Source organism: Giraffa tippelskirchi, chromosome 8, assembly GCF_054371585.1.
Source record: "Giraffa tippelskirchi isolate mGirTip1 chromosome 8, T2T-mGirTip1v1.2.pri, whole genome shotgun sequence".
NCBI classification, from domain to species: Eukaryota; Metazoa; Chordata; class Mammalia; order Artiodactyla; family Giraffidae; genus Giraffa; species Giraffa tippelskirchi.
In genome coordinates this window covers 142,582,532-142,608,023 of record NC_137282.1, presented here as the reverse complement: position 1 = coordinate 142,608,023, position 25,492 = coordinate 142,582,532, and the positions used below count along the sequence as shown (strand labels likewise).

At 52.9% G+C, this 25,492-nt stretch overlaps 4 protein-coding genes across 56 annotated transcripts; 1 reads left to right on the top strand and 3 right to left on the bottom strand.

Moving 5' to 3' along the window:
- Positions 1-207: 207 nt before the first annotated feature.
- PSORS1C2 (psoriasis susceptibility 1 candidate 2) lies at positions 208-1,638 on the bottom strand. The gene is made up of 2 exons (XM_081522791.1): positions 1,587-1,638; positions 208-941 (listed from the first exon to the last, which is right to left on the bottom strand). The coding sequence occupies exons 1-2, from the start codon at positions 1,636-1,638 to the stop codon at positions 586-588; spliced, it is 408 nt and encodes a 135-aa protein (XP_081378917.1). The 3' UTR covers positions 208-585.
- A 1,778-nt stretch (positions 1,639-3,416) lies between these two features.
- Positions 3,417-14,818, bottom strand: CCHCR1 (coiled-coil alpha-helical rod protein 1). Of its 50 annotated transcripts, none has more exons than XM_081522612.1 (19): positions 14,468-14,818; positions 13,988-14,374; positions 13,620-13,756; positions 13,332-13,545; positions 11,694-11,997; positions 9,222-9,385; positions 8,971-9,106; positions 8,670-8,780; positions 8,318-8,467; positions 7,714-7,824; positions 7,523-7,629; positions 6,132-6,244; positions 5,915-5,960; positions 5,619-5,755; positions 5,297-5,485; positions 5,099-5,200; positions 4,149-4,300; positions 3,868-4,039; positions 3,417-3,664 (listed from the first exon to the last, which is right to left on the bottom strand). In XM_081522612.1, the coding sequence occupies exons 3-19, from the start codon at positions 13,645-13,647 to the stop codon at positions 3,555-3,557; spliced, it is 2,346 nt and encodes a 781-aa protein (XP_081378738.1). In that variant the 5' UTR covers positions 13,648-13,756; positions 13,988-14,374; positions 14,468-14,818; the 3' UTR covers positions 3,417-3,554. The 50 variants fall into 50 exon arrangements, with proteins under 50 accessions (XP_081378738.1, XP_081378750.1, XP_081378727.1 ...); XM_081522624.1 differs by having other exon boundaries at positions 3,868-3,997; XM_081522601.1 differs by having other exon boundaries at positions 3,868-3,997; positions 13,624-13,756.
- Positions 14,819-15,122: 304 nt separating this feature from the next.
- Positions 15,123-18,945, top strand: TCF19 (transcription factor 19). 2 transcript variants are annotated; one of them, XM_081522742.1, is made up of 5 exons: positions 15,123-15,303; positions 15,731-16,288; positions 16,921-16,954; positions 17,361-17,916; positions 18,169-18,945. In XM_081522742.1, exons 2-5 carry the CDS (start codon positions 16,232-16,234, stop codon positions 18,407-18,409), a joined length of 888 nt encoding a protein of 295 aa, XP_081378868.1. In that variant the 5' UTR covers positions 15,123-15,303; positions 15,731-16,231; the 3' UTR covers positions 18,410-18,945. The 2 variants fall into 2 exon arrangements, with proteins under 2 accessions (XP_081378868.1, XP_081378867.1); XM_081522741.1 differs by lacking the exon at positions 16,921-16,954.
- On the bottom strand, positions 17,920-24,837 carry POU5F1 (POU class 5 homeobox 1). 3 transcript variants are annotated; one of them, XM_081522688.1, is made up of 6 exons: positions 24,326-24,808; positions 21,482-21,602; positions 21,047-21,177; positions 20,560-20,718; positions 20,260-20,467; positions 17,920-19,026 (listed from the first exon to the last, which is right to left on the bottom strand). In XM_081522688.1, the coding sequence occupies exons 1-6, from the start codon at positions 24,728-24,730 to the stop codon at positions 18,902-18,904; spliced, it is 1,149 nt and encodes a 382-aa protein (XP_081378814.1). In that variant the 5' UTR covers positions 24,731-24,808; the 3' UTR covers positions 17,920-18,901. The 3 variants fall into 3 exon arrangements, with proteins under 3 accessions (XP_081378814.1, XP_081378816.1, XP_081378815.1); XM_081522690.1 differs by having other exon boundaries at positions 17,920-19,000; positions 20,357-20,467; XM_081522689.1 differs by lacking the exon at positions 17,920-19,026 and having other exon boundaries at positions 19,954-20,467; positions 24,326-24,837.
- Positions 24,838-25,492: the final 655 nt, after the last annotated feature.

The following is a 25,492-nucleotide window of genomic DNA, read 5'->3' as shown; positions in this document are numbered from 1 at the left end:
ATAGGGATCTCAGAATGGGTCTGAATTTCCTTGTAACTCTTGATAGTTGCATTTCCAACCTTCCTCCTGCTGAGTCCCCATCCTTATGCATATGGGCAAGACAGGAACTCAGATGACTTCCAGATCGCTGTAGGTTTGTGGCTGTGACAAGTGCATCTGAACGTTCAAAGACCTGCTTATTGGCAAAGAAGCAGCCTAGAGTCAAAATTAAGAAAACATGGTTTTTTATTTTTCCATTTCATGGAAGCACCATCGGCTCCTGCTAGTTCCCAGGGGTTGGCCACCAGGTGGCAGCAGAGAGAACACAGTGCTGCCAGCTCTGTCCCTGAGTTGCAGGGGTGAGGAAGAGGAGGTGGGAGGTGGAGGTAGGGATGTTCTGCTGTCAGAGAAAAAAGGAGAGGGAAAGTGGGGCTTAAATACCGATCTCAAGAGGGGACAGAAAATATGGACAACATCTTCAGAATAAAACTGAAGGAATGAGGAAAGGAATTAAGGAGTTAAGCTAAATTGGGGAGAATTCAAGGGGAATCAGAAGGGTAGAGACGGGTTTGAGAGCAGAGGTCCAGGATGCCTCTGGGGGCCCTGTTATCTGTACTCCTCCCTGGGTGGGTCAAGGTCTGGCTCCTCGTGAGATCCGTGGTCCACCTCAGGGGCAGGTGGCCAGGGGTTTTCTGGAGGCTGGGGTCCTGCAGGCCAGGGGTCGTCAGGCAGAGGAGGTTGAGGGGGATCAGTTCTAGGGGGTTCAGGAGGCCAGACTCCAGAATCAGGCAGGTCTCTCCAGGGACGATTGGGGCCTGGAGGTGGAGGATCCTCAAAGAGAGGGGGTGCCCCTGGCCAGGGGTCACCGGGGATTGGGGGGCCCTGAGGCAATGGTGGAGGGCCCTCCTCCTCTGAGGTCTCTCTGGATGAGGGAGAAGGGTGGTCTCCACTGCCTGAGATGCCTGTAGAGGAGGAAGGAGGAAGGTAAGAGGTTGTGAGGGTCCCCCCTCTCCCAGCAGCTAGGACCCCAGGAGCATCGCCTGTCTGCGATGGACCACAGCCTGAGCTGATCCCACAAACAAAACTCAAAAGTAACTCTTCACGCATTCGCAGAATACCAACACGATCTTAAAATGACATGAAACCCTATCCTGAACTACTGACTGGACCAACTTTAAACTGACATGACCTCCCTTCCCCCACATAAGCTCCATCCAACCCTGTTTGGGACACCCCACTGGCAGGACCCCTATACATGTCTGAGGTCCCAAAGCTGTCTACACCCTGGCCCCATGTGGCACCCAGATTCCATCTCTACAATGACCTTCTCCCCCTTAACTGAGAGCTCAGCTCTGATGAACACTTGCCTACACACCTGAATGCTGATCTAAATTGCCACATGGAGCTAAAGCCAAACCAGCAAAATGTTTATTCTGTGCTAAAATGCACCTAGTCACATCACCTCCATCCCCTTAACTCTTCCCCTCACATGCATCTCCCAGGATCTCCCAGAATCTCCCTGTCCTTACGCATCCATCTCAGCCTCGCCTCATCCTGACTGTCCCCGTCACCCCAAATCACACTCTGGGCCTCTGTTCCCAGCTCACCTCCAGCAAACAGGCAAAGGACCAAGATCCCCAGGAGTTTCCAGTTGAGCATCTTGGCTATCTCCTGGTCCCCAAAGTCAGGGGTGAGCTGAGTCTGGGAGCCTGGGAACCCTAAGAGGCTTTATAGGGGAGGAGGGAGTGGTGGAGGCTGATCTCTGGGGAGGGGCCGGCCCCGTCATACAAGGAATTGCATCCAAACCGGACTGGTCAAACCCGTCTGGAAGGCCATGGCTGATGTGTAACCACGGATAATGGCGTCCCTTATTTTAGTCCCCCAGCTCAGGACCCAGCCACCCAGGTTTTATCGATGACCTAGACCGTGGTCACCCCACCCTTGTTTTCATGTCCCCCTTCATACACACCCTGCAGCAAATCCTAATAACAGGGACTTCTACCTCTCATCCCTCGAGGTCCCTGGAAGCCAAGGAAGGGGAGCAAGCATGCGTGGGGAAGCAGTGTAATTACAGGGTCTGAGAGGCAAGATGTGGGGCAGAGGGCGGGCAACTGGGGGGACAAGGAGGGAGAGGATGGGCAGGGGTGCTCTCTCGAACACCTGGGACACAGCCAGAGCCATCTCAGCTGGTACACCGAGCCTCCTCCACCCACTCCAGGGTAACCCTCTCTCGGGGCTCAGTTCTTCCTAAAATTTGCACTCCCCAGCATACACCTTCTTCAGGCTCAAAGGGGGCCTCCCAAGAGTGACACACAAGGAATTTCATCCAGGAGCCATCTGGGCTGACTGCAGGTGAAGGAGGAAGTACAAGACATCCTGATTCCTTCTCTCCACCCCAGGGCTGGTTCCAGTCAGTCACACCCAGAGGCTCTGGAAGAAGCTGCCTCAGCTCCCCCTGGCACCTCAGCCTCTTCCGCCTCCCTCTAGAATCCTCACTGCCCTTCCCCTGGTCCTTGGTGGGAACTCTCTGCATCCCCTCTTCTCTCCCCTCATCCTTCAGACGTCAGTCTGTCTGGTCTGAGTTGCTCAGAGATGTCCCTCGAACTTTTCCGCAGCAAGGACACCTCTGTCGGGATATCTCACGAGCCGCTCAGAAGCAAATGTCCAAAACTGAACTCACTTCTTCCACAACCTGGCCTGCTCCCCAGCGGTCAGGAATACCACTGTCCCCTACGGCTCAATTTTTCGAAGACTTCATTCCTCTCTCTCCTCATCCTGCGCCCCAAACCCATCCTCCACAGCCAGTTGATAGGTCTCTTAAATATGTAAGTCAAATTGTGTGGCTGTTCTCAGTTTAAAAAGTACTCCAAGGGCTGTCTATTTATTTACTTTAATTTGGCTGGACCAGGTCTCAGTTGTGGCATACAGGATCTTTAGTTGTGGCATGTAGAAATCTAGTTCCCTAGTTTCTAGTTCAGCTAGTTTCTATCATGTCACTGTCATTTTTTTCATCTTCACAGCACTCGTTTGAAACACTCGTTTGTTCATGTAGGTACCTGCCCATCGTCTGTCTCTCCCACCAGAAGGTAAGTGTCTCAGGAGCAGGGACCCACCTGTCAATCAAACCCACCAGTGGCCCCCCAAGGCAGGACTCTGCCTGGCTCTGTGATTCCTGCTGAGGGCGTGAATGTTTTATCTGCCTCGTGCCCTTGCCCTGACTATTTTCCAGAGGTGCTTTTAAAAAACAAAAGTTAAGAATAGAACAAAACCTGGAGCTTCTCCAAAAACCTCCTGGGAAGCCTAGAAAAGGGGTTTCGAAAAAGGAACCATCTAGAGAAAGAGCTGTATGAGGGACTGGTTCTCACATTTCCTGGACGAGAGAGGCTACGGGGAGAAAATTTCCTCATATTCCCAGAGAGAACTGTCCAAACCATGACTCCTACTGTTGTCATCTTTATTGAGCCATGGGAGAATTCATGACATCTTGGCGGCTGGTGTCCCTGAGGGCAGCTGGAGGAAGTCCCCTTCCCGACCCACTCCCCTTCCATCCTCATCCTCCTGGTCCTCCCAGCTGGTCAGAGGCAGGCTGAAGAAGAGGTCTGGCTGTCCCCTTCACAAATGGCTTCCTCTTTGGAAATGGCCTCACTCAGGCCCTGCAGGTCGTCTAGCAGGACAGAAAGGGATCCTGGAGGGACAGGAGGTGGACAAGGCTGTCACACTCACAGTGCTGAGGAACAGGGCTGCTACCAGATGTGGGAGGGTTATGAGGGAGAAAGCTCTTGGCCCAAGGCAGGCTGTGGGCCTCCAGGGTCACAGAGAACAAGGCTCAAGCCCCGCAGAGTGCCGGGAGGAAAGGTTCCCAGGGTCCCCCTGCCCTCCGTCCCTTACCTTTGATGGACTCCTTGGTGCAGAGGGCCGCTGCTGGGGGTGTGGGTGCTGACGACTCTGAGGGCTTAGGGCTGGGCTCCACAGATACGCCCTTATCCGATGGGGAAGGAAGAACTGCCAACAGTCGCTGCTGCTTATAACGGGAGAGGAGACCCTCCTGCTGCAAGGTGGCCTGGGAAGGAGAGGGTTAAACGCCACCGAGCCCAGGCAGGGCCCCCTCCCCTCTCCAAAGCTCTGCTCCCCAACCAGCCCAAGAAGGGCCCAGTCTCCCCGCCTCCTACCAGCATGAGGTTCTTGTCCCTCTCCAGCTCCTTCAGGCGCTGGGTCAGCCGCTGCCCCTCCTCCTTCCGGGCCTCATCCTGCAGGCGCCGGAGCTCCTGGTTCCGCTCCTTTTCCCGGGTGGCTTTGCGCTGGATCTGGCGTAGGGAGACCACTGCAGGAAAGCCAGGCCACAGAGGGGATGGGTGTGAGAACACAAGCCCAGAAGGATGGGTGGGCACACTGGGTCCCCAGCTCTGTGACTCCGGGAGCCACGGACGCTTTGTGGCATTCAGTCTCTTCAGTACAGACGGAGAGGTGGTTGATGCTCTAGAATCTTGTGAATCTATGAACCCAAAGTACCTCCCCCATCCCTGAAGCTTCCTGGAGGGCTGGAGGGGAAATCTGAATAGGGACTGGATATCAGATTTTGTGTAATTCATGTTCATTTTCTTCAAGTGTGACCATGGTATTGAGGTTACATAGGAAAATATTCTCCTTGTGGGAGATCCAGCTGAACAGTCAGGTTGTTTGCAACTTACTCTCAACTCCCCCCAAAATGTATATATATCAATATGTGTAAATATACAGATAGACAGAAAATGTGATCAAAGGTTGTAAACTGCTGCTCTAACGGGAGAAGGCAGATGAGTATCCATTACATGATTCTTTTAACTTGGCTAAGTGTTTGAAATTCTTCCCAAAAAGAATTGGGGGTAATCGTTGGTATGTCAGGTTGCCTCTGTGGAGGGGGGTGACTGGGAGGGGCTGCGGGGATCTGGGGCTGGTCAAGTGCTATTGTTTGATCTGGGCACTGGCTATACAGGTGTGTTTACCACCTGAGAATTCGTCATAACTTCATGACTTGCACACTTCAAACAGAAAAAGCTTTCAAAATAAAGTTTCCACAATAATCTCATGCCTCAACACTTCCTCCTTCCTGAAAGCCCACGTGCATCCCAGCCACTCTCACCAGCCTTGGTGTGTTCCCTGCGAGCCTCGTTCAGTCTCCTTTCTGATTCTGAGAGCTGTTCCCGCAGCCGACCTTCCACTTCAGCCACCTTCTCCTGCAGCGCTGGGGTGTAGGTGCACACAGGGTCTCAGGGGAGCCTGGGCTCACGGTTTCCACCGTTCCCTGACCCCGGGACTGCCCCTGTCCACTCCTGCACACCTTGCCCATAGATCTCTTGCTGCTGGGTCAGCTCCTTCCGGAGGCTGGCAGCCTCTGCTGTGCTCTCCTGCTGGCCCTGGCGAGCCGCCTCTAGCTGTAGCCCCAGACTGGCCAGGGACTCCTGCGTGCGCTGCAGCTCCTGCTCCAGCTGCTGGGCCACCTCGCTCAGCTTCTGCCGCTCTGCCTCCCCTGGGAAGAGGAGATGCCCACTCAGGTTCCCCCCTGCCCTAGACCCCAGCTCTTCCCTCCTCCTCTTCCTCCCTAAGGCCCCCTGACTCTGGCCCCCAGATCGTGCTCACTGACTTGCAAGCACCAGGCATACCTTGTTCCCGGGCCCGGCCCACCTCCTGCTGGATGATGTGGGCACTCAGCTGCAGTTCTGCGTCCAGACGGTTCCGCTCCTCCCGCAGCTGCTCCAACTCGAGGCTCATGTCCGTGGTTGGTGGGGGTGGTGGGCAGCTGAGACAGGAAGGGAAACAGAGATGGGGGAAATCACTCAGCTGCCTGACCCCTAAGCCCTTATCCTTCCTCCATCCTCGTGTTTTTTGGGTCCCAGCAACCAACACCCTAAAGCCCCATTCCTGTCCCCCGGTAAATCTAAAGTGGCCCGGACTTCACCTCTCCTGGCGCAGCTGAGCAAGGGCCACTTTTCGAGCCATCAGGCCTGGGAAGAAAAAGCAGACAGCATGAGAGGTGCGTTTGCAGAGAGGAGAGGAAACAGGGGCATAAGGAGATGCTCGGACCGGGGAGGAGGAGGCAGGAGGGTGGGTGTAGGATGAGAGAGCTGGTGGGGCACGGGCAGGAGCAGGGCACGGCTGGCAGTCGCCCTACCCACCCCGAATGGTGTGGACCTTCCGGACGGCGTAGCTAACTCGGCTGCTGAGGCTAGGCAGCCGGGCTGCGGCGTGCTCCACCTCAGCCACGGCGCCCTGGAGCCAGGTCTGAAAGCTGGAGAGGACACGAGGTCACCAAACCCTCAACCCCACCTCATTTTCAAAAGGACTCAACCCCCTCTATCCTGTGCTGCTACATACATGGAGAAAGTAGGGAAGGGGGATCAGCCCAAGGGGAAGAGAAGCTGAAGCCAACATCCAAAGCCGAGGAAGGGTTGTTACCTGTGCAAAGAAACCTGCGCTTCTCCTCAGCAGTCTAGTTTCTAAAGGTTCTACAACAATAGCTGTGAAGGAAACACCTAGGAAGTTGGTATGAGAGACAGGCTTGCAACTGATTAAAAAGGAAACTGGCATACGCTTTATTAACAGATGGATTATCTAGTAAGCAAGTAGAGACAGACCTCGGATATACTGTGGGTTTAGTTCAAGACCACTGCAACAAAGCAAATACGGCAAAGCAGTACTGCAAAGCAAAAGTCAAATAGATTTTCTTGTTTCCCAGTGCTTATAAAAGTTATGTTTATGCCGATAGTACTATGTCTTAGAAAACAACTAAACATTTAAACACAGCATTAATTTGAAAATAAGGCCTTTGGGGAAAAATAGTGCCAACAGACTTGCTTGACACAGAGTTGCCACAAACCTTCAGCTTGTAAAAAATGCAATATCTATGAATGATAAAGCAAAGTACAATAAAACAAGGCATGCCTGTGAGTGTGCAACTTTAAAAGAAAAAAAAATAAATTAAATTTTTTTCCAACTCAACAGGGCATGCCTGCAAAATTTTAAAGAAAGAAAGAAAGATCAAGTGTCTATACTCCCCATCTTTGAACAGTTCTGAAGGTAGAGATCCTCCTGTGCTGTGCTAAGTCACTTCAGTCATGTCTGACTCTTTGCAACCCCATGCACTGTAGCCCATCAGGCTCTTCTGTCCAAGGAATTCTCCAGGCAAGAATACTGGAGTGGGTTGCCATGCCCTCCTCCAGGGGATCTTCCCGATCTAGGGATCAAACCCGCGTCTCTTACATCTCCTACTAGGTGCTCTGTTTAGCTCAAGCTGTTATTAACTGCGGGAGGAAGTTAACCTCATCTCAGCCAAACATGCAGTGGGTGGGAGTCATAACAAGTGACCCTGGTGAGAATGTGGCCAGGTGTGGGGGGGTGCCCCATAAAAAACAAACACAGAAACTTTTACAGGGCTAGATACCTCCAGCCTTGCTTCCTCCAGACGACCAGACTTCCAGCCCCGCTTGCCCAAGGCTCTTAAACTTCAAGATGTCCAGGAAGCCGGGGAAGCAGGAACACTATTACACCCACCCTCTACCCCAGATACCTGCCGACAGCATTGGCCACAAGCCTCAGCTGCTCCTCCGCCGGGGCTGTCTGCTGCCTCCTCCGGCGCCGGGCCTCCTGAATGCGGCTCAGCTCCATCTGCAGGGCCTAGAAAGGATGACGTAAAGAAAGGGGTCCTCTGCCTGGGGTCTCCCTACCCTCCCTCAGCCTCTGCCCGTCTTAGACGCTGACCTTGGTGCCCATCCGCTCCACCTCCACCTCGGCGGCTTTGTCCTGCAGGGAGCGCTGCAGGATGGTCTGCTCCTGGCAAAGGGTTTCCACTCTTTCCTGGAGCTCTGCCACCTGGGGAAGGAGAAGAGGCAGGTCCAGAGCAGAAAGCTGTAAGGTAGGGGTGGGGGATGGAGTGGGGGAAACATTGGGAAGTCAGGGGCAGGTGCAGAGGTCTCTGAAAGAAGGTCATGCTGGGAGGCAAGAAGCCCAGTTCTTGAGAATGGAGTCTGAGTCTGGGTTTCCTTCCAGAAGCATATTCCATGTGCCCACACCTTGAGGAACTGCCCTGTGACCTGCCCATAAGGACCCATAGCCTCGGCCCATGCCACCCACCAGTCCTTGAACACTGTCACCTCCTGGAAGAGGCCGTGCCCGACCACCCTACCTAAGGCCGGCCCACCTCACAAAGTGTAAGCCTCATGAGAGCAGGTCTTTGTGGACCTTTGCTCAGGGCTGTGCAGCCAGCACAGGGGAGCCACCTAAGTATCTGGTGAATAAACGCCATCCCTTCCACAAGGAGCAGGGAGCTGGGGGAGAGCACGGGAGGAAGTGGGCTCCAGGCAACCTGTCCCTTCAGTCGCTCCACGCATTCTCTGTGCTCCAGCTCCTGGGCCTTCAGCTGCACCATGAGGGCAAACACCTTCTCCCGCCAGCGCTTCAACAGGGACTGGCACTTCTTGGTGAACTCAGGCTCCAGGCAGTCTGAAGGCTGAACCTGCAGATGGAGGAAGCGGGGAGAGTGAGGGCTCCTGGGGAAGCAGAGGAAGGAGGTGGGTCTGGTTTCTGCTATCTTGCCCTGGCATCAAGAGCCACAGCAAGGAGAGGTGTTCAGGGGAAGAAAGATGTTGGCAGGTTCTGGAGTGGCACATCAACCCCTCCCGCGCACAGGGGCCGAGGGGCCTGTGCCAGGGGCCTACCTTCCGGGCCAGCTCCTCCTCCTGCATGCAGAGGATGTGTGTGAGGCTCTGCACGCGCACCTGCAGCAGCTCGGTGGTGGTGTGCAAGCTGTCCCGGTCCTCCTGCAGGTGCTGCGGGCGGGTGGGGGTGGGGACAGAGGACAACCACCTCTGTCAGGTCTGCCAGTGGCCCTCGAGTGGTGCCCAACCTGTGCACCCCTCGACGGCACTGCCTTTTCTCCTGGGGACTGTGTTCTTCTCCAGAGGTCCTTGCCCAGGACTTGAGCCCTTGTGTTCCATCCCAGGCCAGGCACTTTCTCACCTGGACAGTTTCTAGAAGCTCCTGTCGCTCTGATTCCCATGCCTGGCTACGGACCTCCGGGGGGACCTGCTCCCCCACATACCTCCTCAGGTTCTCAACCAAGGTCACCTGAGCCTCCAAGTCCTCTTGGGTCTTGCTAGGGTTGGGGTGGGAGCAGAGTAGCCATCAGGGGGCCACCCTGGAGACCCACTTTCCCCACCAACCCGCCAACTGCCAGGTCCCCCTTGGGTTGCCCACCCCCCTGAACTCACCTCAGCTGCTTCCGCAGCAGCTCGGCCTCCCTTTGGGCCGCAGCCAGCTCTTTGGTTTCCACTGACCTCTGGGTTTCCAGATTATTCAGAGACTTCTCCAGGCCCCCAGCTTTGCTGGTCAAACTGGAAAGGGCCTCCTGGTGAGCCTGGGTCAAGGAGGAGAGCTGCAGAGAGAAGGGAGGGCTCAGCAGGGGCCAGCTGGTCCACAGGGGTCCAAATCTGCCCCCTGCTTCAACCTTGGCCTTCACTCCCACTTATGACCCTGGACAATCACCCGAGAAATCATCTAACTGCACATGGCAAAACAGAGACCATCCTTGGCGCTTCACTTCCCATCACCCTCCAGTCCATCAGCAGTTCCTGTCAGGTCTCCCCCTAGAACACTGTCACTTCTCTCCATATCCAGTGCCACCAACCTGAGGTAAACCACCTCATTTCTGGCCCGGACAATGGCAACAATCTCCTGACCGGTCTTAGAGACCTCCAGTGGCTTCCCACAGCGTTCAGACCACCTTCTTCCCTGGGTCTGTGAAGCCTGTGTCATGCCTTGGCCTCTGCCAGCTCTTGGCCTCTGAGCTCACATCCTGTCTCTCCACTGCCCACTCTGCTCCAGACACAGTGCTCTCTCATCATTCCCCAACCCCCAACAAGTCTGCTCCTTCCCACCTCAGAGTCTACCCAGAGGCCTGTTTCCCCCAGCTCCTCAGATCTCCATGACATCGCCTCCTGGGGCCGCTACTCCCCACCCACCACCTGCCCGGTCCTGTCATCTGTTCATGCCCTTCCTGCACTTATCATTACAAAATGATCCTGCTTCTGCGCCTGCTTACTATCTACTTCCTGCCATCCGGAAGGAAGCCCAGGAAGGCAGGGAGCTTGTCCATTTCTCACAGCACCTCCAGCAGCGGTAAAGGTGTCAGATACACTAAAGGAGTCATGCTGTGGCAGATGAAGGAGTGGAAGTGGCTGCCCTCACTTCCAGCCTGCCCGCCTCCAGCCCTATCTCCATACCACAGTCACTGTGAGCTTTTTGGACATGAATCACAAAACTTCTACATATAAAATACAAATCTGATCATGTCATTTCCTTGTTGAAACCTTTCAATGGTTGCCCACTGCTCTTAAGGTAAAGTATAAAGTTGAACGGGCCCAAGGCCCCACACTCCAGCACAGCCCCAGAGCCCGTCTTGTCGCTTGTGCTCAAGCCTCTCTGGCCCCCTCCCATGCACATCTACATGCACCAGTCCCATCGCCTCCCCACAAGCCTACCCACCAGCCAACTCTGATTTAACACGAATGTCGACTGCTATCATTAACATGAACTGAAAATAGTTTTCTTTTGAATGATCTCCTTTGTCCATTTTTCGACTGGATTGCTCTCTTTCCTTTATCGAATTCTAAGCACACATTACATAGTAGGGATATTAACTTTTTATTGTGGTATGACCTGGAAATATTCTCCCCCAGTTTATCATTTACCCTTTTGTTGTTATTGTTGTTTACTTGCTAAGTCGTGTCTGACGCTTTGTGACCCCATGGACTGTAGCCTGTCAGGTTCCTCTGTCCATGGGATTTCCCAGGCAAGAATACTGGAGTGGGTTGCCCTTTCCTTCTCCAGGGGATCTTCCCAACCCAGCAATTGAACCCAGGTCTCCCGCATTGCAGGCGGATTCTTTACCAGCTGAGCCAACAGGGAAGCCCATGATTTACCCTCTAATTCTATTCTGTCATTCCTAAGTTTGGTATTATAAAGTCAATATATTAATCTTTTCTTTAATGGTTCTGGATTGATTCATAGATAGAAAGTCTTTCCCATTCCCAAGTCATAAAGGAATGCACCCTCATTTTCTTTCAGTATCTTTATGGTTCCATTTCCTAACACATCGACTGGTTGGGTGGCCTCCCCCAGCCCCTAGACCAGTGGGGCTCCTTTGTCCTCCTTCATGGTACTTTTCCCGATCCCAGTTAATTAATTATAGTTAAACAAGGCACTGAATGTGTATGTCTTCCACTGGGTTGTCAGCTCCACCCACGAGGGCAGGGAGTTGACTGATTTGCTCACCCCAGTGTCCCAGCTCTTGTCTCAGGAATAGCAAAGAGGAAGCATGGGTATATGCCTGCTGACTGAATAATCTCCCCTTCCTAGTCTACCTCAGGACCCCTCCCACATCCCTCACTCCCCTTCCCAATGCTCCCAGATGAACTGGGTACCTAGAGTAAAGTAGGAAGAAAAACTACTTTCCCCTGGAAGAGGAAGCAGGGCATCAGGTGATGGGAAGTCACCTGAGTCAGTGGAAAAGGGCAATCTGAATAAGACCAACACACCCAAGTTCTCCCTCTTTCCAGGTCACCTGTATTTTTTTACCTTCACCAAACACCTCATCACTCTTTTCGGCAAAGCCTGCTCTTTGCTGGGGAGCTCCTGCCCAGCTCCCCACTGGGTACCTGAGCCTTCCCCAGGCCCATATTCACCTGTTCTTGGTGCAGCCTCTGAACCTCCTCCAGCTCCCGCTGGCTCCCTTCTTCCAGGTTCTTTCGGACAACCTCAGCCCCAGCCAGGGCGGCACGCAGGCCCTCGGCCTCAGCTCGGCCAGCCTTCTCCGCCCGTGCCAGTGCCTCCAGCTCCATGGCCTGAGTCTCCAGTCTGAGCTTCTGCTGCAGCGAGGTCTCCCGTAGCACCCGGACCTCTTCCTCCAGCCGCCGCAGCTCTCGCAGCTGCCGAGAGATCAGCTCAGCCTGCTGGCTCAGGGCCTGCGACCCTGCCAGCTCCACGGACCTTCGGAGACAAGTTAGTATAGGTGAGACAGGTTGGTCTGGTGGTGAGAGCGGCGAAGGCATAAATGGAGACAGGAGAAGAGAGGATCCCTCTGCTCCTATGTGGAGAGATGGCAGGGAATGAAGCTGGGCCATGGGGATCTCTGCATTCTGTCACCATCATCATTCAAGGCAGCCCTACTAAGCATATCTGGGTCCATAGGACCTGAAAAGCTAGCTGAGTTCATGGACCATAACCTCTCTCGAAGGCAATATATAGGCAGATGTGTTAACCATCACATGTGCACATCATCAGGCTACACATTCTGAATTGGAAAAGTCTGAAGGACACTGAGATTGCTGAATTCTGACTTAAGGGCAGGGAAAAGTTTGATGGAGGTACAAAGAGAGGTGATGGCTCCCAGTATCAGTATGGCAAGGCCAAGCGCCAGTTATGAGTACTTGACTGTTAGATATCCTGCATGAGAAGTCTGAGAGGGCAGCACCTCAATAAATTACAAAGTCCCAACCTCTAGAGAGCTGAAACCAGCTTATAAGATGATTCTTGACACAGTTCCCTCACTGAGGCCCAGAACCACAGCACTTCAAAAAAAATTTTTTTTCGGCTGTGCCGTGCAGCTTGTGGGATCTTAGTTCCCAAAGCAGGGGCTGAAACCGTGTCCTTCTCAGTGAAAGCTTGGAATCCTAACCACTGGACTCTCCAACACTTTTTTACAGGATCTGTAGCCTACAGAAATTAAGTGACTGGACAAAGGACCCCTAGGGGGTAGCCAAACAAGCCACAGAGAGTCTCCATCTCCTGACACTCTCACACTCCCCTTTCATCATCCTGCTCCTTTCCTTTTGACAGGGTCCAAAGTAGACCCAACTGCAATCCTGCTCAAGAACAAAATGGCAGAAGGATGTTCCAGGACATTTGGGAAAAGACTCACATGAAACATCAAGAATAAGAATTTTCATAGATAACACACTGACAGAGAGCATGGTTCATCCACCAGATGAACTCATACTACTACAGCACCCAGTCTGTATATCCAGCCCACACTTCTTCAGCCTGCCTTATACCCGCTTAGTACAATCAGCTGTGGGTCAACCAATTTCTTCCCTTAGGATTTTCAATTCTTTGATATCAGGATCTCTTATTTATTTTTGTTATTTTTGTCCCTAGCATCTAGCACACTGCCATTATTTATGCATTGTAGACACCAACAATTGCTTATAAAAAAAATGAACAAACTGTGGAACTAAAGGGTTGAAATAGGGTAAGGACTCTATTACAGTGAAGAAGGGTCATTGGCAAGCAAGTCCAAGAGAACAGTAACATTAGATCCGTACCTGCCTCTCCACTCTGGTTCCTGCCCTTTGCCAGAAACTGCCTGTTCCCACATGGTCACTTGAGGTCTCTGGTTGTCTAGCCGCCTCTCTAAGACATCTTGATGGGTTGGGCGCTGGACCAGGGGAGTGTCTGAGGCCCATGTGGGAGCCATTCTCGGCAGAGTTGGAAGGGGCCGAACTTGGAAGTGGGATGGGGGAATCAGCCCAGTGGAACCTAAAGAATCATAAGGATAAAGGTACTCAATTCTCCAGGGAGACACAATCACCAGTGCCCATGCCAGGTCCCACTGACCTGAAGGTCGAAACATCTCCACATTATTTGAAGTCTCTAGAGTCGGTGTACAGCCATCTATGCCCCCCTGAACAACAGGAGAAACAAGGACACTCCAATTCAATTTTCAGGCCTCCTTCCAAAAAGAGAGCCCCTACAAAAACAAAGTCATAATCCTTAAATAACACCCAGTTCCATCTGACTCTTAGCTTTTCTTATCCTACTTCCCAAAAGAAGCAGGAAGTACCCCAAGATCCTTTGCTTGTCTCAGTCTGGTTCCTGACAGACTATGGCAACAGCCATGAGGTGGAGAGAATTTACTGAGACAGGCTGAGGGGCTGTGAAGTTTTACTCATACTTTTAGAACTCTAGACAGTGCCTTTACCCTTAAGTTTCTATAGTCTCTCCAGTTCCTGGATGGAGGTGACAAATGAGGTATGCGATGCAGGGGCTGTGAGCCCAGTCTCCAGAGTTCTCTCCATGGCTCACCAAGGCCTTGGGGAAGCCCATCCAGACACCACCAAGCCATGACTCCCGGGTCCTTCCCTATCAAAGCGCTGGCCCAAGGCCTGGCCCCTGATGAATGTGGCCACATGTTGCACAGGATGCCTCCCCAGAACCCCTGGGGGAATCCAGGCAGCCTAGACTCCTTAGCAGAAAAGCCAGCTAGTTTCGGACATCTCATCCAAACCGTGCTAGCAACTTTCCATTCAGTTTCTCTCTATCGTCCCTTCAGCTTCCATTCCTGTCTCCCACCTGCCTCTCCAGAGTCCTAGAGCAGAGAGAGGGCTTGTCAAGATCTCCCCACCCTCCCACCTGAATTCATCTATTTTTCTCCCAATCTGGGATCCCTATCCCTCCTTACATCATTATTTGCTTTTATCCTGAAGGAATTATGCTGGCCCCTCACCCTCTCATGTCTCAGTAGCCTGCTCTCCCTCCCTCCTCTCCCCCAGATCCTCCTGAGTCTTCGCCCTGCTGGACGCTGAGCTCTAAGGCTGTTCTGACCACCTCATTTGTTCCTTTACCCTGCCCTTACACCCCTCCACCCTGCGGACCCCTGAACCCACCCCCGCACCCCCTCTCAGCCCCTTCCCGCCCCCAACTGACTCTTCCCGAATGCCCCTTACCCAGCGCGAGAGACCCCACAGCCCTTTGGCCACACCCCCTACACCTAGCTCCGGGTCGCTGCCTGGGTCCCTGATCGCGCCTGCGCAAAGCGGGCACTTTGGCGGGACGCTCTAAAGCCTGCAGGGTTACCACCCCGGAAGGAGGCGGGGAAGAGGCGCACGCAGGCGCAGTAGTGTCTAAAGCCAGGCCCAATTAAGGCGTTGGGGGCATCTCCGCGCCCTGGCGGCTCCTCCCAACTCCGGGAACCCGGGAAAACTTGTGAACTAATCAGAAAAAGCGGAAGGCGGGAGATCCTAGCGCGTCGCCCAATGGAGAGAAGGAGGGCAAACGAGATGGCCAATCAGAAACGGCTTGGGGGACGCGCTCGCTCCGCTCGAAGTCCGGACCCGGGAATTCCGAAGGCGGGGTCGGGGATGCCCGCGCGCGGAGGCCGCGCCCCTCCTGGCCCTGGCTTCTTTGCTGTCAAACAGCCGCAGGAGCACCAACCCCGGCCGGATCCCGAGAGGTCCTGGGCTGCGGCACAGGCTGGCATTGCCTGGAGAGGGAACCATTCCGAGACTGCACAGAGCGGTAGATAACGAATCCGGGCTGGGGCGGGGAGGGAAACGGCTGGATTTGTCTTGAATCATCCCGGGAAGCCCTTTCCTCTGTTTTTATCCCTGGAGAAACCAGAAAGCAGGGGTTTAGCTCCACTTTGTTGGAGAACGTAGAGCCCCGTTTGCACTGCCTTTGAGGAGTGACTGAGTACACTTCCCACTGGGGTTCAAGCTAGCTAGTTATGAAGGAGGGATTGGTTAGAAGAGTGAAGCGTGAGCTAGCAGGAGGGTTACTCTATTAGGAAAAGCAGGTTTGACAGGAAGAAGCTTCTCTTCTCCAAATTACACTTAAGTGACAAGTTAGTATATCACACAGAAGCAGCACCCCTCCCCGACCCCCACCCCACACCTACAGTTCGAAATTCCCTAGAAGCTGCCTAATGTATTGTTGACTTGCACAGATTGAAGGCTCCTGGAGTATTTTGCGGCCTGAGGATCCGATTCAACTTCGTGCCACAGGACGCCTTCTATTTTGCACTACACTGGAACTTTCACCAATTTTTTTCAGTTGCAAAGCTGATGACAGCCAATTTTACATCGCATCCTAGGCTCCCTGCACCCTAAATTTGCCCTACTCAGGGAGTGTGCTCAAAGTCGAAATTGCACAAAGGAAAGTTTGTATCAGACAGAAAGTGAATTTAGGTCAACTGTGCACGGCCCAGGGAGTGGACAAGGTGATGGATTCCTGAAGTGAAGAGGTGGTGCCGAGAGGGCCCCGCCCATGCTGCCCTGCTTCCAGCTGCTGCGCATAGGGGTCGGCAAGGGTGTCGATCTCCACACCTTTCACCCCCCCAGTGGGGCTGGCTGCACCTACCGCCTGGGCTGCAGGGCCGATCTCTGTGATGTGACCCTACGGCCACAGCACGAGCCAGGCTTCATCTCTGGGGTCCACGCAGAGCTGCATGCGGAGCGCCAGGGTGATGACTGGAGGGTCAGCCTGGAGAACCACAGCAGCCAAGGTGAGGAGCGAGCAGGGCAGCCTTATGCCAGGGCAGTCGCAGTTCTGGGCTGGAATGAATTAAGAGACTCCACAGGGACTCTGCCAGCCTCCCAAACTCCCCATCAAGTTGGATGGACGGTTGTCATGCAGACTTGTCTTTCCACCAGAAATGTGCAGTGTCAGCAGCTCTTTGTGGGGCTGATCCTGTTTAGCTCATAGAGGGAGTGGGAGGTAAATCCACAGCCTGGAGCATCATAGTGGGGTTGTTCTGAGACCATGATGGGCGGTGGGGGCGGGGGCAAGCTTAGACTTCAGTTTCCAGATTGTTTAGACACTTGTTCTTGCCTTAGGGGAGTTGTGATATATGTTGACGTTTTAATTATCTGGACATGTGCCTTACTCCCTGACTTGGAGGCAGTTAGGCAGCTTCAGAAGGCCTGAGTTTACATCTGAGTTCTCCTGTTGGCCCCTGGTAACATCACTCAGGCCTGCCACTTCACCTCTCTAGGTCTTTACTCTTAGGTTTACTCTTAGCTCTAGGTCTTTACTCTCTAGGTTTACTCTTAGCTAAAATATGTCTTTGCGAGTGGCGAGTGTTGTGGGGATTGGATAACTTCAATTGGCCAACATTCATTTCCTGTTTATTATTAGGAGCCAAGACCTGTTTTATGTACATTAAATATAGGTGAGCACAAATGCCCCATTTTACAAAGAAAATGAAGCATAAAGAGGCTAACTTGTCCAGGGTCACGTGGCAGGTAAGTGGTGGAATTTGGATTTGAATCCAGATAGTCTGAGCTATGCTGATAAGTGCTGAGTTGGAGCTGAGAGTGAGCATCTCTGAGACCCAGACCTCAGTGGATTGAGAGAGAGCATAAGAAAAAAAAAACAAAACTCATTCTTAGCTCACAGGGAGTTTCTTATCTGATGACACCTACTGAGGGACTGACTTAGAATGTGAGGATTTCATGACATGCATGTGTTCTTCCTACTATTCCCCAGAAAACCAGACAGGACCAGATTTCTCCACTTCTGACTGGTCGTTTGTTTTTGTTGTTCTCTGTATCTGTCTGGTGCCCCACAATCAACAGGGACTTTGGTCAATAATGTCCGACTCCCAAGGGGTCAGAGGCTGGAGTTGAGTGATGGTGACCTTCTGACCTTTGGCCCTGAAGGGCCCCCAGGAACCAGCCCTTCAGAGTTCTACTTGTTTCAGCAAGTCCGAGTCAAACCTCAAGATTTTGCTGCCATTACTACCCCACGGTCTAGGGGAGAGGAGGGAACAGGGGTTGGTTTCCAGCCCATGCTGCCCTCCCAGGGGGCTCCACAGCGCCCCCTCAGCACCCTCTCCCCAGCCCCCAAAGCAACGCTGATCCTCAACTCCATTGGCAGCCTCAGCAAGCTCCACTCCCAGCCCCTCACCTTCTCGCGGAGTGGGAATGGGCCACAGAGTCCTCCTGTTCCCACTCCCACCGGGGAAGTGGGGACTGCCCCTTCTGCTCCACCCCCAAGAAACCGGAGGAAGTCGGCTCACCGGGTGTTAGAAGAACTGGATGATGAGAGAGAGGCTCCCAAGAGCCCCCCACCAGTCCTGATGGAGCCTAGGAAGAAACTTCGTGTAGAGAAAACCCCACTGACACCCAGTGGGTAAGTGAACTTGGCTTTATTTCACTGCCTTTGGTTCTTTTAGAGCCCTAGGCTGAGATGTACCTAGCTGCTTGGGTGGTGGGGATGGGAGGTGGAACACCTGTTGCAATGACAAGATCTGGGTTAGCTCTGCTAGCCAGATTCACCATTAGTCTAGTGAATCTCTATGGGTTCCCTCTGCAGTTAGCTGGGGGGAAGTTCCAGGCTTCTGCAGGTTTCCAGTGACCTTGGTTTTTGTGTCCCTTTCTTCAGAAATCGACGTGGGCGTCCTCGGAAGCACCCACTGAGCAACTCCAGGGCTCCCCCTGCAGTTGGGGGCGGGGAGCCCTGTGCAGCGCCTTGTTGCTGCCTACCCCAAGAAGAGACAGTGGCCTGGGTTCAGTGTGATGGTTGTGACATCTGGTTCCACGTGGCCTGTGTTGGCTGCAGCATCCAGGCTGCCAGGGAGGCCGACTTCCGGTGCCCAGGCTGTCGTGCAGGCATCCAGACCTAAGGCCCACTGCCAAAGCACCAGAGGACAGAGCCAGCACCTCCAGGCCAGGGGTGGACACTGAGGGTGCCAATGGGTCCTAAGAGCTGCCCTCTTCTATCCTTGCCTCTCCAGGAGGGAATGACTACAGAAGGGTCCACTCCTGTGGATTATCAATTCAAGGCCTGGAGCAGGGCCCTCGTGGCCAAGGTGACGAGATGGCTTCCTGCCAAAGATATTGCTGCCTCCAGGAAGTTACCAGTGAGCTGGAAATTCCCACTGTCACAAGCTGTAGGTCCTTGTTGTCATGGCACTAGAATGTCTGTGGTCAAGAGCACCCATCAATTGTAGAGGTCATGCCTGGAAGTTATAAGTCCCAGCCTTGAACAAGCAAGTTCTTAATGTTTTTGATGGTATCACCTAAGGCATCTCTGGGAAAACCTAGAGCACAGACCCCAAACTTCCTTACATTGTGGGTGGTCCTGCTACTTACCACAATGACTGTGACCTGACTTTTCAAAGCTTTGCTTCCATTTCCAAATAAAGAATGAGCAGCTTCATACGCTCTAAGGTCTTTACTCTTTGTGTGGGTCTGATACTCCTTGCTTTCCAGTTCTTGAGAGAATGGAGTTGGTTAAAGTCTGGAAAATTAATTCAGATACTTACAGGAAGAGATAAGCAGACAGGCAGAGGAAGACCGGGAAAGGGGAATCTAGGTAATTACAGTTGCTAATTTAAAAGAAAACATTCACTGCTGTTAAAATGTAATTTGGATTTGGTCAAATTCATGAGGGTGGTGGAACTTCTACAAGTTTCATCAGTACCACCAAGAAGACAAAACCTGAGACACCAGCTAGAGCAGATGCCAACCTGGTCCAATATCGATATAACCCACATATAACAGAACACTGTCAAAGCAGTGTTTCTATAGTTCTTACTAGGAAAATCCTGTCTTTTGACCTATCTTATTGCAACCTGCATGTCCATCCCCTTCCTTCTCTACTTAGACTTACCAACCCAAGATTTTTTAAAGATCAAGGAAAGGCTCCAGAGCAAGAGCCCCAATTAGGATATGGCAGAGTCAGGACTAAAGTGTGTGTAGTGGTAGGTGAGTCACAGACAAGGCAAAAACCTTAAGTGAAAACCAAATGGACCCCAGTATCAGGAAAGCACAAAGTGGAGTTTCTGGTTGGGGTGATATACAGAAGAAATGAGCAAAGACTTGATTTCTTAGCACAAAGCCACTGAGGACTACAGAGTAGAATGGGGGAAAGCAAAAAACCAGATCCTAATAGGGAACAGACTATGTAATAACTGCATCTTTGGGCAAAGGTGTTCATCTCCAATTTCCACAGGACCGCAAGTCACAGGCTCCTAAGAACTAGCTCACACTTATAAAGAGCCCTATCCATATAAACTTGGGATCCAACCCCACACCTCCCTCTGACATTGTGACTCTGCACGGTGTAAACAGCAACCTTCATTTCGGGGTCATTTGGGTCAGAGAGCTGTTAATACCCACTATTAAATATCCTATCCACTCTTCAAAGACAAAAATATCCACCTACTAGGTCCCAGGCTTCTTTATTTAAGAACAAAGTGATGAGTGATGTGGGGATTAAAGTCAAGAGCATCATTGAACTTCACCTTCCCTCCAACCCGTTTCCCCAAACTCCCTGCCCCCACACCCATTGTGTTCCCAATTCCTTTCTTAGTGAATGAAAAACTTAATCCCAAAGCCCTGGTACAAACCCCAGGGTTCTCTCCCTAGCTCTCTCCTTCCTCTGCCCCCCATTCCTGGGGTGAGCAGGCACCTCAGTTTGAATGCACAGGAGAGCCCAGAGCGGTGACAGACACCGAGGGAAAGGCCTCACCCTCAGGAAATGGGACCGAAGAGTACAGCGTAGTGAAGTGAGGGCCCCCATAGCCTGGGGTACCAAAATGGGGCCCTGGCGCCAGAGGAAAGGATACGGGTCCCCCTGCGAAAGGAGACCCAGCAGCCTCAAAATCCTCTCGTTGGGAGTAGTCACTGCTTGATCGTTTGCCCTTCTGGCGACGGTTGCAGAACCACACTCGGACCACCTAGGAGTGGAGGACGCGGGGACATGAAATCTGGGAGGTGAGACTGGGGAGGAGGAGACGGCTCACACAGGGACTGGGACAGGTGCACTCACGTCCTTCTCCAGCCCAAGCTGCTGGGCGATGTGGCTAATTTGCTGCAGGGTGGGCTTCGGGCACTGCAGGAACATGCTCTCCAGGTTGCCTCTCACTCGGTTCTCGATACTCGTCCGCTTTCTCTTCCGGGCCTGCACAAGGGTCTCTGCCTTGCATATCTAGGCAGGTGGGGAGGAGATGACAAGAAAAGAAATGGGCAGGCAAGCCCCAAACCTGCTAAGGACCAGTATCAGGGGGACAATGACTCAAGAGCCAACTGTTCAGGAGCACCAGCCAGTTGTCACCAGGGCCAGGAGGTATGAAAAAGATCCTGGAAAGCTAGGTTTAGACAAGTGACCCTGGACCTTCTCTCAGCAGAACAGAGGAATCACCCTTCATGCCATTGAGGGCCACTGGCTCCCAGAGGGCAGGCTGCCAGTCAGAGATGAAAGTAGTGGAAATCAGACTTGAGATAGGGCTGTCCCTGTGCATCCCTCCCACCCTCACCTCCTGCAGATTCTCGTTGTTGTCAGCTTCCTCCACCCACTTCTGCAGCAGGGGCCGCAGCTTACACATGTTCTTGAAACTGAGCTGCAAAGCCTCAAAACGGCAGATAGTCGTTTGGCTGAACACCTTTCCTGGGGAGGTGGGTTGGAAGAAGCAAAGTGAGGTAGCAGGTAGGTCCCCTTTGCCCCAAGACTGACACAGGCCTTGCCACCTGTTCCCATCCTTCCAAGACCCCACACCAGCTACTCTCCCCAGAGAACTCAAAAGTCCAAGTTGAGTATCTTCCCCCCCACCCCACCCTCACCCATAAAGAGGGTAGCAACACCCTCCCCCACTCCCTTGGTGGGGAGGAAAGGCCCCAATTCAGGGATGTTCGTTTCAGGGCAGATGTGGTCCCTGTGTTTTGTGGGTCCAAACATGCTGCAGGAGACTCACCAAAGAGAACCCCCAGGGTGAGCCCCACATCGGCCTGGGTATATCCTAGGGTGATCCTCTTCTGCTTTAGGAGCTTGGCAAATTGTTCAAGGTCTTTCTGAAGAGCTTTGATGTCCTGGGACTGCATTTTAAAAGGCAGAGGATAATATGTAAGAACATATGACAGCTATCCACCTCACCTCCTCTTCCATTTGGGCCCCAAGGTATGTGAGAGTATCTCTGCCTCTAGGCTGCCCACCTAACAACCAGAAATAACACAAATGTCATCTAGCCTAGAAAGCAATACATCCACCAGATGCAGAACACCATCTAATAATGGAAAGAGAAGCCCTAACCTCAATGAAGACACATGTCAGGTTAGGGGCTCCTGCCTTTTAGTTCTTTAGTACTCACAAAAGCTTTTGACTCCAGTACTAACCCCAGTTTGAGTAAGTTTTGCATCTAGAGAAATACAAAGCACCATGTCTCTGATTCTCTCCAGATATATTCTCTCCAGCTTACTTTGAAGGTCCCACAAACCACGACAAGATATGCACATTCACCAACATATGCACACTATAAAACAAGTGTCATATGAGGTATGAATAAAGTGTTTTGTATATAGTTAGTGCTCAATTTTTTAAAAACCTGATTATCCCTTATTTTTAAATAAAATATTTTTATTTATTTTCTTGCAATATAAAAGCATCCTCGTTGACAAATTCCACAGACTTATTAAGCACCTTCTGTAAGCCAGTGACTACACAAAGTAGACAAAAAACCCTGGCCCCATGGAACTTTCATTGTGATGAAATAATTATTATTCGGTAGGTTAGAAGTGCTATGGACAAAAGTAAACCAGAGTAGGGAATTATGGGGAAGGGGACAATTTTGAATAACAGTCAGAGGTCATGTTTGAGCAGAAGGAAAGGCCCTGAGTGGGCAGTAGCAAAGTCAGCAGCAAGGCCAGTAACAAAGCTAGCATGGCCAGAGGAGGGCGAGAGGACTGAGGAAAGGGAAGAGGCGCTGATGCGGTCAGAGAAGTGAGCAGGACAGATCCTGCAGCTGCCACCATGACTAAGTTTTACTCAGAGAAATGGAAAGTGGCTGAAGGTTTTTGTGCAGTGAAATGACCAGACTCTTGATTACTCCAGTTGATGTACTGACCACAGAGTAAGGAGGCAACTGCAGCAATCCCAGCATAGATAGATGATGGGACCAGGATGGCTCCAAGTGATCCATTCCGGATGTCTATCCAAGGTAAAGATCGCGGTATTTCCAAAGGACTGGATGTAAGGATGTGAAAGGAATGAGGATGGCTGGTTTGAGCCTTGAGTTTCTGGGTAATGGACAGGGAGGGGGCAGCGCAGGGAGCCATCCCAGAAGGAGACAGAACATGTGGTGGTGGTTATGTCTATAAGACACATGAGCCTTGACAGTGGGTGAACGGAAAGGTAGACAGAGCAAAGGTGGATGAATGGAGCCTCTCCAATGCAGGCCAGTGGCCAGAAGATGGAGAAGAGTAGCCAGGCCTCTGTGCAGTCCTAGAAACCTAAAGAAGTATTGAGTTGGCCAAAAAGTTCATTTGAGCTTTTCCATAGGAAAAGCATGAATGAACTTTGTGGCCAACCCACTATTTGATGGGACGTCAGTCCCGTCAAACTCAAAATAGGCCAACTTCTGCTCAACCAATGTCGCAAACCTGTAAATATCAGCTCTTCCCATCTCGGCTTTTCTGAATCATATTTTGGGGATTTGAAATAAGATAAACCCCGGTTCAAATTCTAGCTTCACCATTTAGCGGTTAAGACCCGTGAAACAGGCTAATAATACCTCCCTAGGAGATCTTGTGCCAGTTAATGAGATAATGATGTAGAAACTGAGCCCACAGCCAGGCACTTAGGAAATGGACCACAATTGGCAGCCATTATTATTCAAGGCTCAGCAGTGGCCTCCAGCAAAGAGAGTGGAGAGCTACTGGGTCAGCTGAAACCAATCACACCTCCTCTGGAGAGGTCTAAAGGCTTAGTACTTGATCTCTAATTGCTTGCACTTGTCTCTTCCTCAAACTAGAAGATATATCCTTAATAGTCCCCAGCGGGTTAGATGCAGAAGACTTCAATCCCTTAGCAAACCCTCCATTTGAGGAATGGCCTGCAGATGACTTGTTCCCCTTTTCTCCCCCTGTTCACTGCTTAGGTAATTACGGCTGAAATTGTTGTTCCAGCTTTCTTATAAGGGGGTGTCAGGGTGTGCACTCTGCCTGACCATGACTTGTTGGGCACAAGGCAGAGGTCAAGGGAAGACAAGCCCTAAACTTGATGGAAGGAAAACCCAGACTCCACACATCCACACAGCCCAACAGGAGCTTCTATCAGAAACCAGTCACACCCTAGACTCTCAGGAACAATAACTCTGGGATAAGCACTGTTTTCACCCTCAGGCCATACTTAACCCTAAGGCCCGAGATCCCGGGTCTGATAAGGCGCAAATTTCCCAGAAGGGATCCGGGTAGAAGGGGCTCAGACCCCAAGCTAGGTCTGGTGCTTGCTGGTAATGAGTGACCCGACCCAGGTCAGACCTAGGAAGTGGAAGGACCTACTTGACAAGGGCCGAGGGGGGAAGCAAGGCCGGCTTCCGACTGCCCCAGGCCGCCCTGCCCTCACCTGCGGTTCTCTCTTAAATTCCGGCCCCTGGTTCCCACCTGGCTCCAGGTCAGAGCGGCCTGCAGCCGCCACACATCGGTCCCTGCCCCGGAGAGCCGCCCCCACCCGCTCCCTTCCTGGGTCCCCGACCACCTTCCCTCGTGTGGCCGACCCCGGCCCGCGCGGTCACCGGCCCCCCCGCCCCCAGCAGCTCACTCGCCTCCTCAGGGTTCAGCTCCAGCTTCTCCTTGTCCAGCTTCGCGGCGCCTGCGGGGGCGGAGCAGGGGTCCGGGGAGGCCCCCTCGGAGTTGCTCTCCACCCCGGCTCCCGCCTCGCCCTCGGGCTGAGGGCTCTCCAGGCCGCCTGGGGGCACCGGCCCCACTCCAACCTGCGGCGCACAGTAGGCCATCCCTCCGCACAAGTCATAGGGCGAGGGGCACGGGGGAAGCCCCCACACCTCGGCGCCGGGCACAATCCCCGGCCCGATCCCCGACCCACCGGGAGGCCCTTGGAAGCTCATCCAGGTCCGAGGATCAACCCAGCCCGGCTCTGGCCCTCCCGGCCCATCGCCTCCACCGCCTGGCGGGGGCGAGAAGGCGAAGTCAGAAGCGAGGTGTCCCGCCATGGGGAAGGAAGGCACCCCGAGCCGGGGGCCTAGGAAAACGAGGGATCTCCTAGAGACTGCTCAACACCTCTCTCCCTCCCCAATCCCACCCACTAGCCTTGACCTCTAGCCCCGCCCCCTGGATGGGTGGGGGGAAGGGACGGTGGGGGTGGGAGAAACTGAGGCGGAGGGTGTTTGCCTGCTGGTGGCGGTGGTGTCTGGAAGGGGAAAGCCAGGGATCTCCACCCAGGCGCCTCTCCAGGCCCCAGACTCCTAGGCTCTCGGTGCAGGTCCCCCATGCGGGCCTTCACTTCCAGTTCCCAACAGGCCGCCCAGCCCTCCCCACGCTCACACACACCAGGGGTGAGGGGTCCCTTCCATACTCCCTGCAACGTTCTTCAGGACCCCTCTCCAGACACCCTACCACCGTCTCCTCACCCGAGCCCAGCCACCCTCTCAACTCCTCAAACATTATGCTATATGTGTCAAGTCCCGCTGGGGCTACCCCTCAATTCTTAACAGGCTCCTTCCCCATTGTCCTCCTGCATCCCAGTCCAGGAACCTAGGCAGTTCCCATTTAGACAACTGGCCAGATTCGTTTCCCTGGTGGCTCAGATGGTAAAGAATCTGCCTGCAATGCCAGAGACCTGGGTTGTATCCCTGGGTTGGGAAGATCTCCTGAAGAAAGAAATGGCAACCCACTCCAGTATGCTTGCCTGGGAAATCCCATGGACAGAGAAACTCGGCGGGCTACAATCCCTGGGTCGAAAAGAATCGAACATG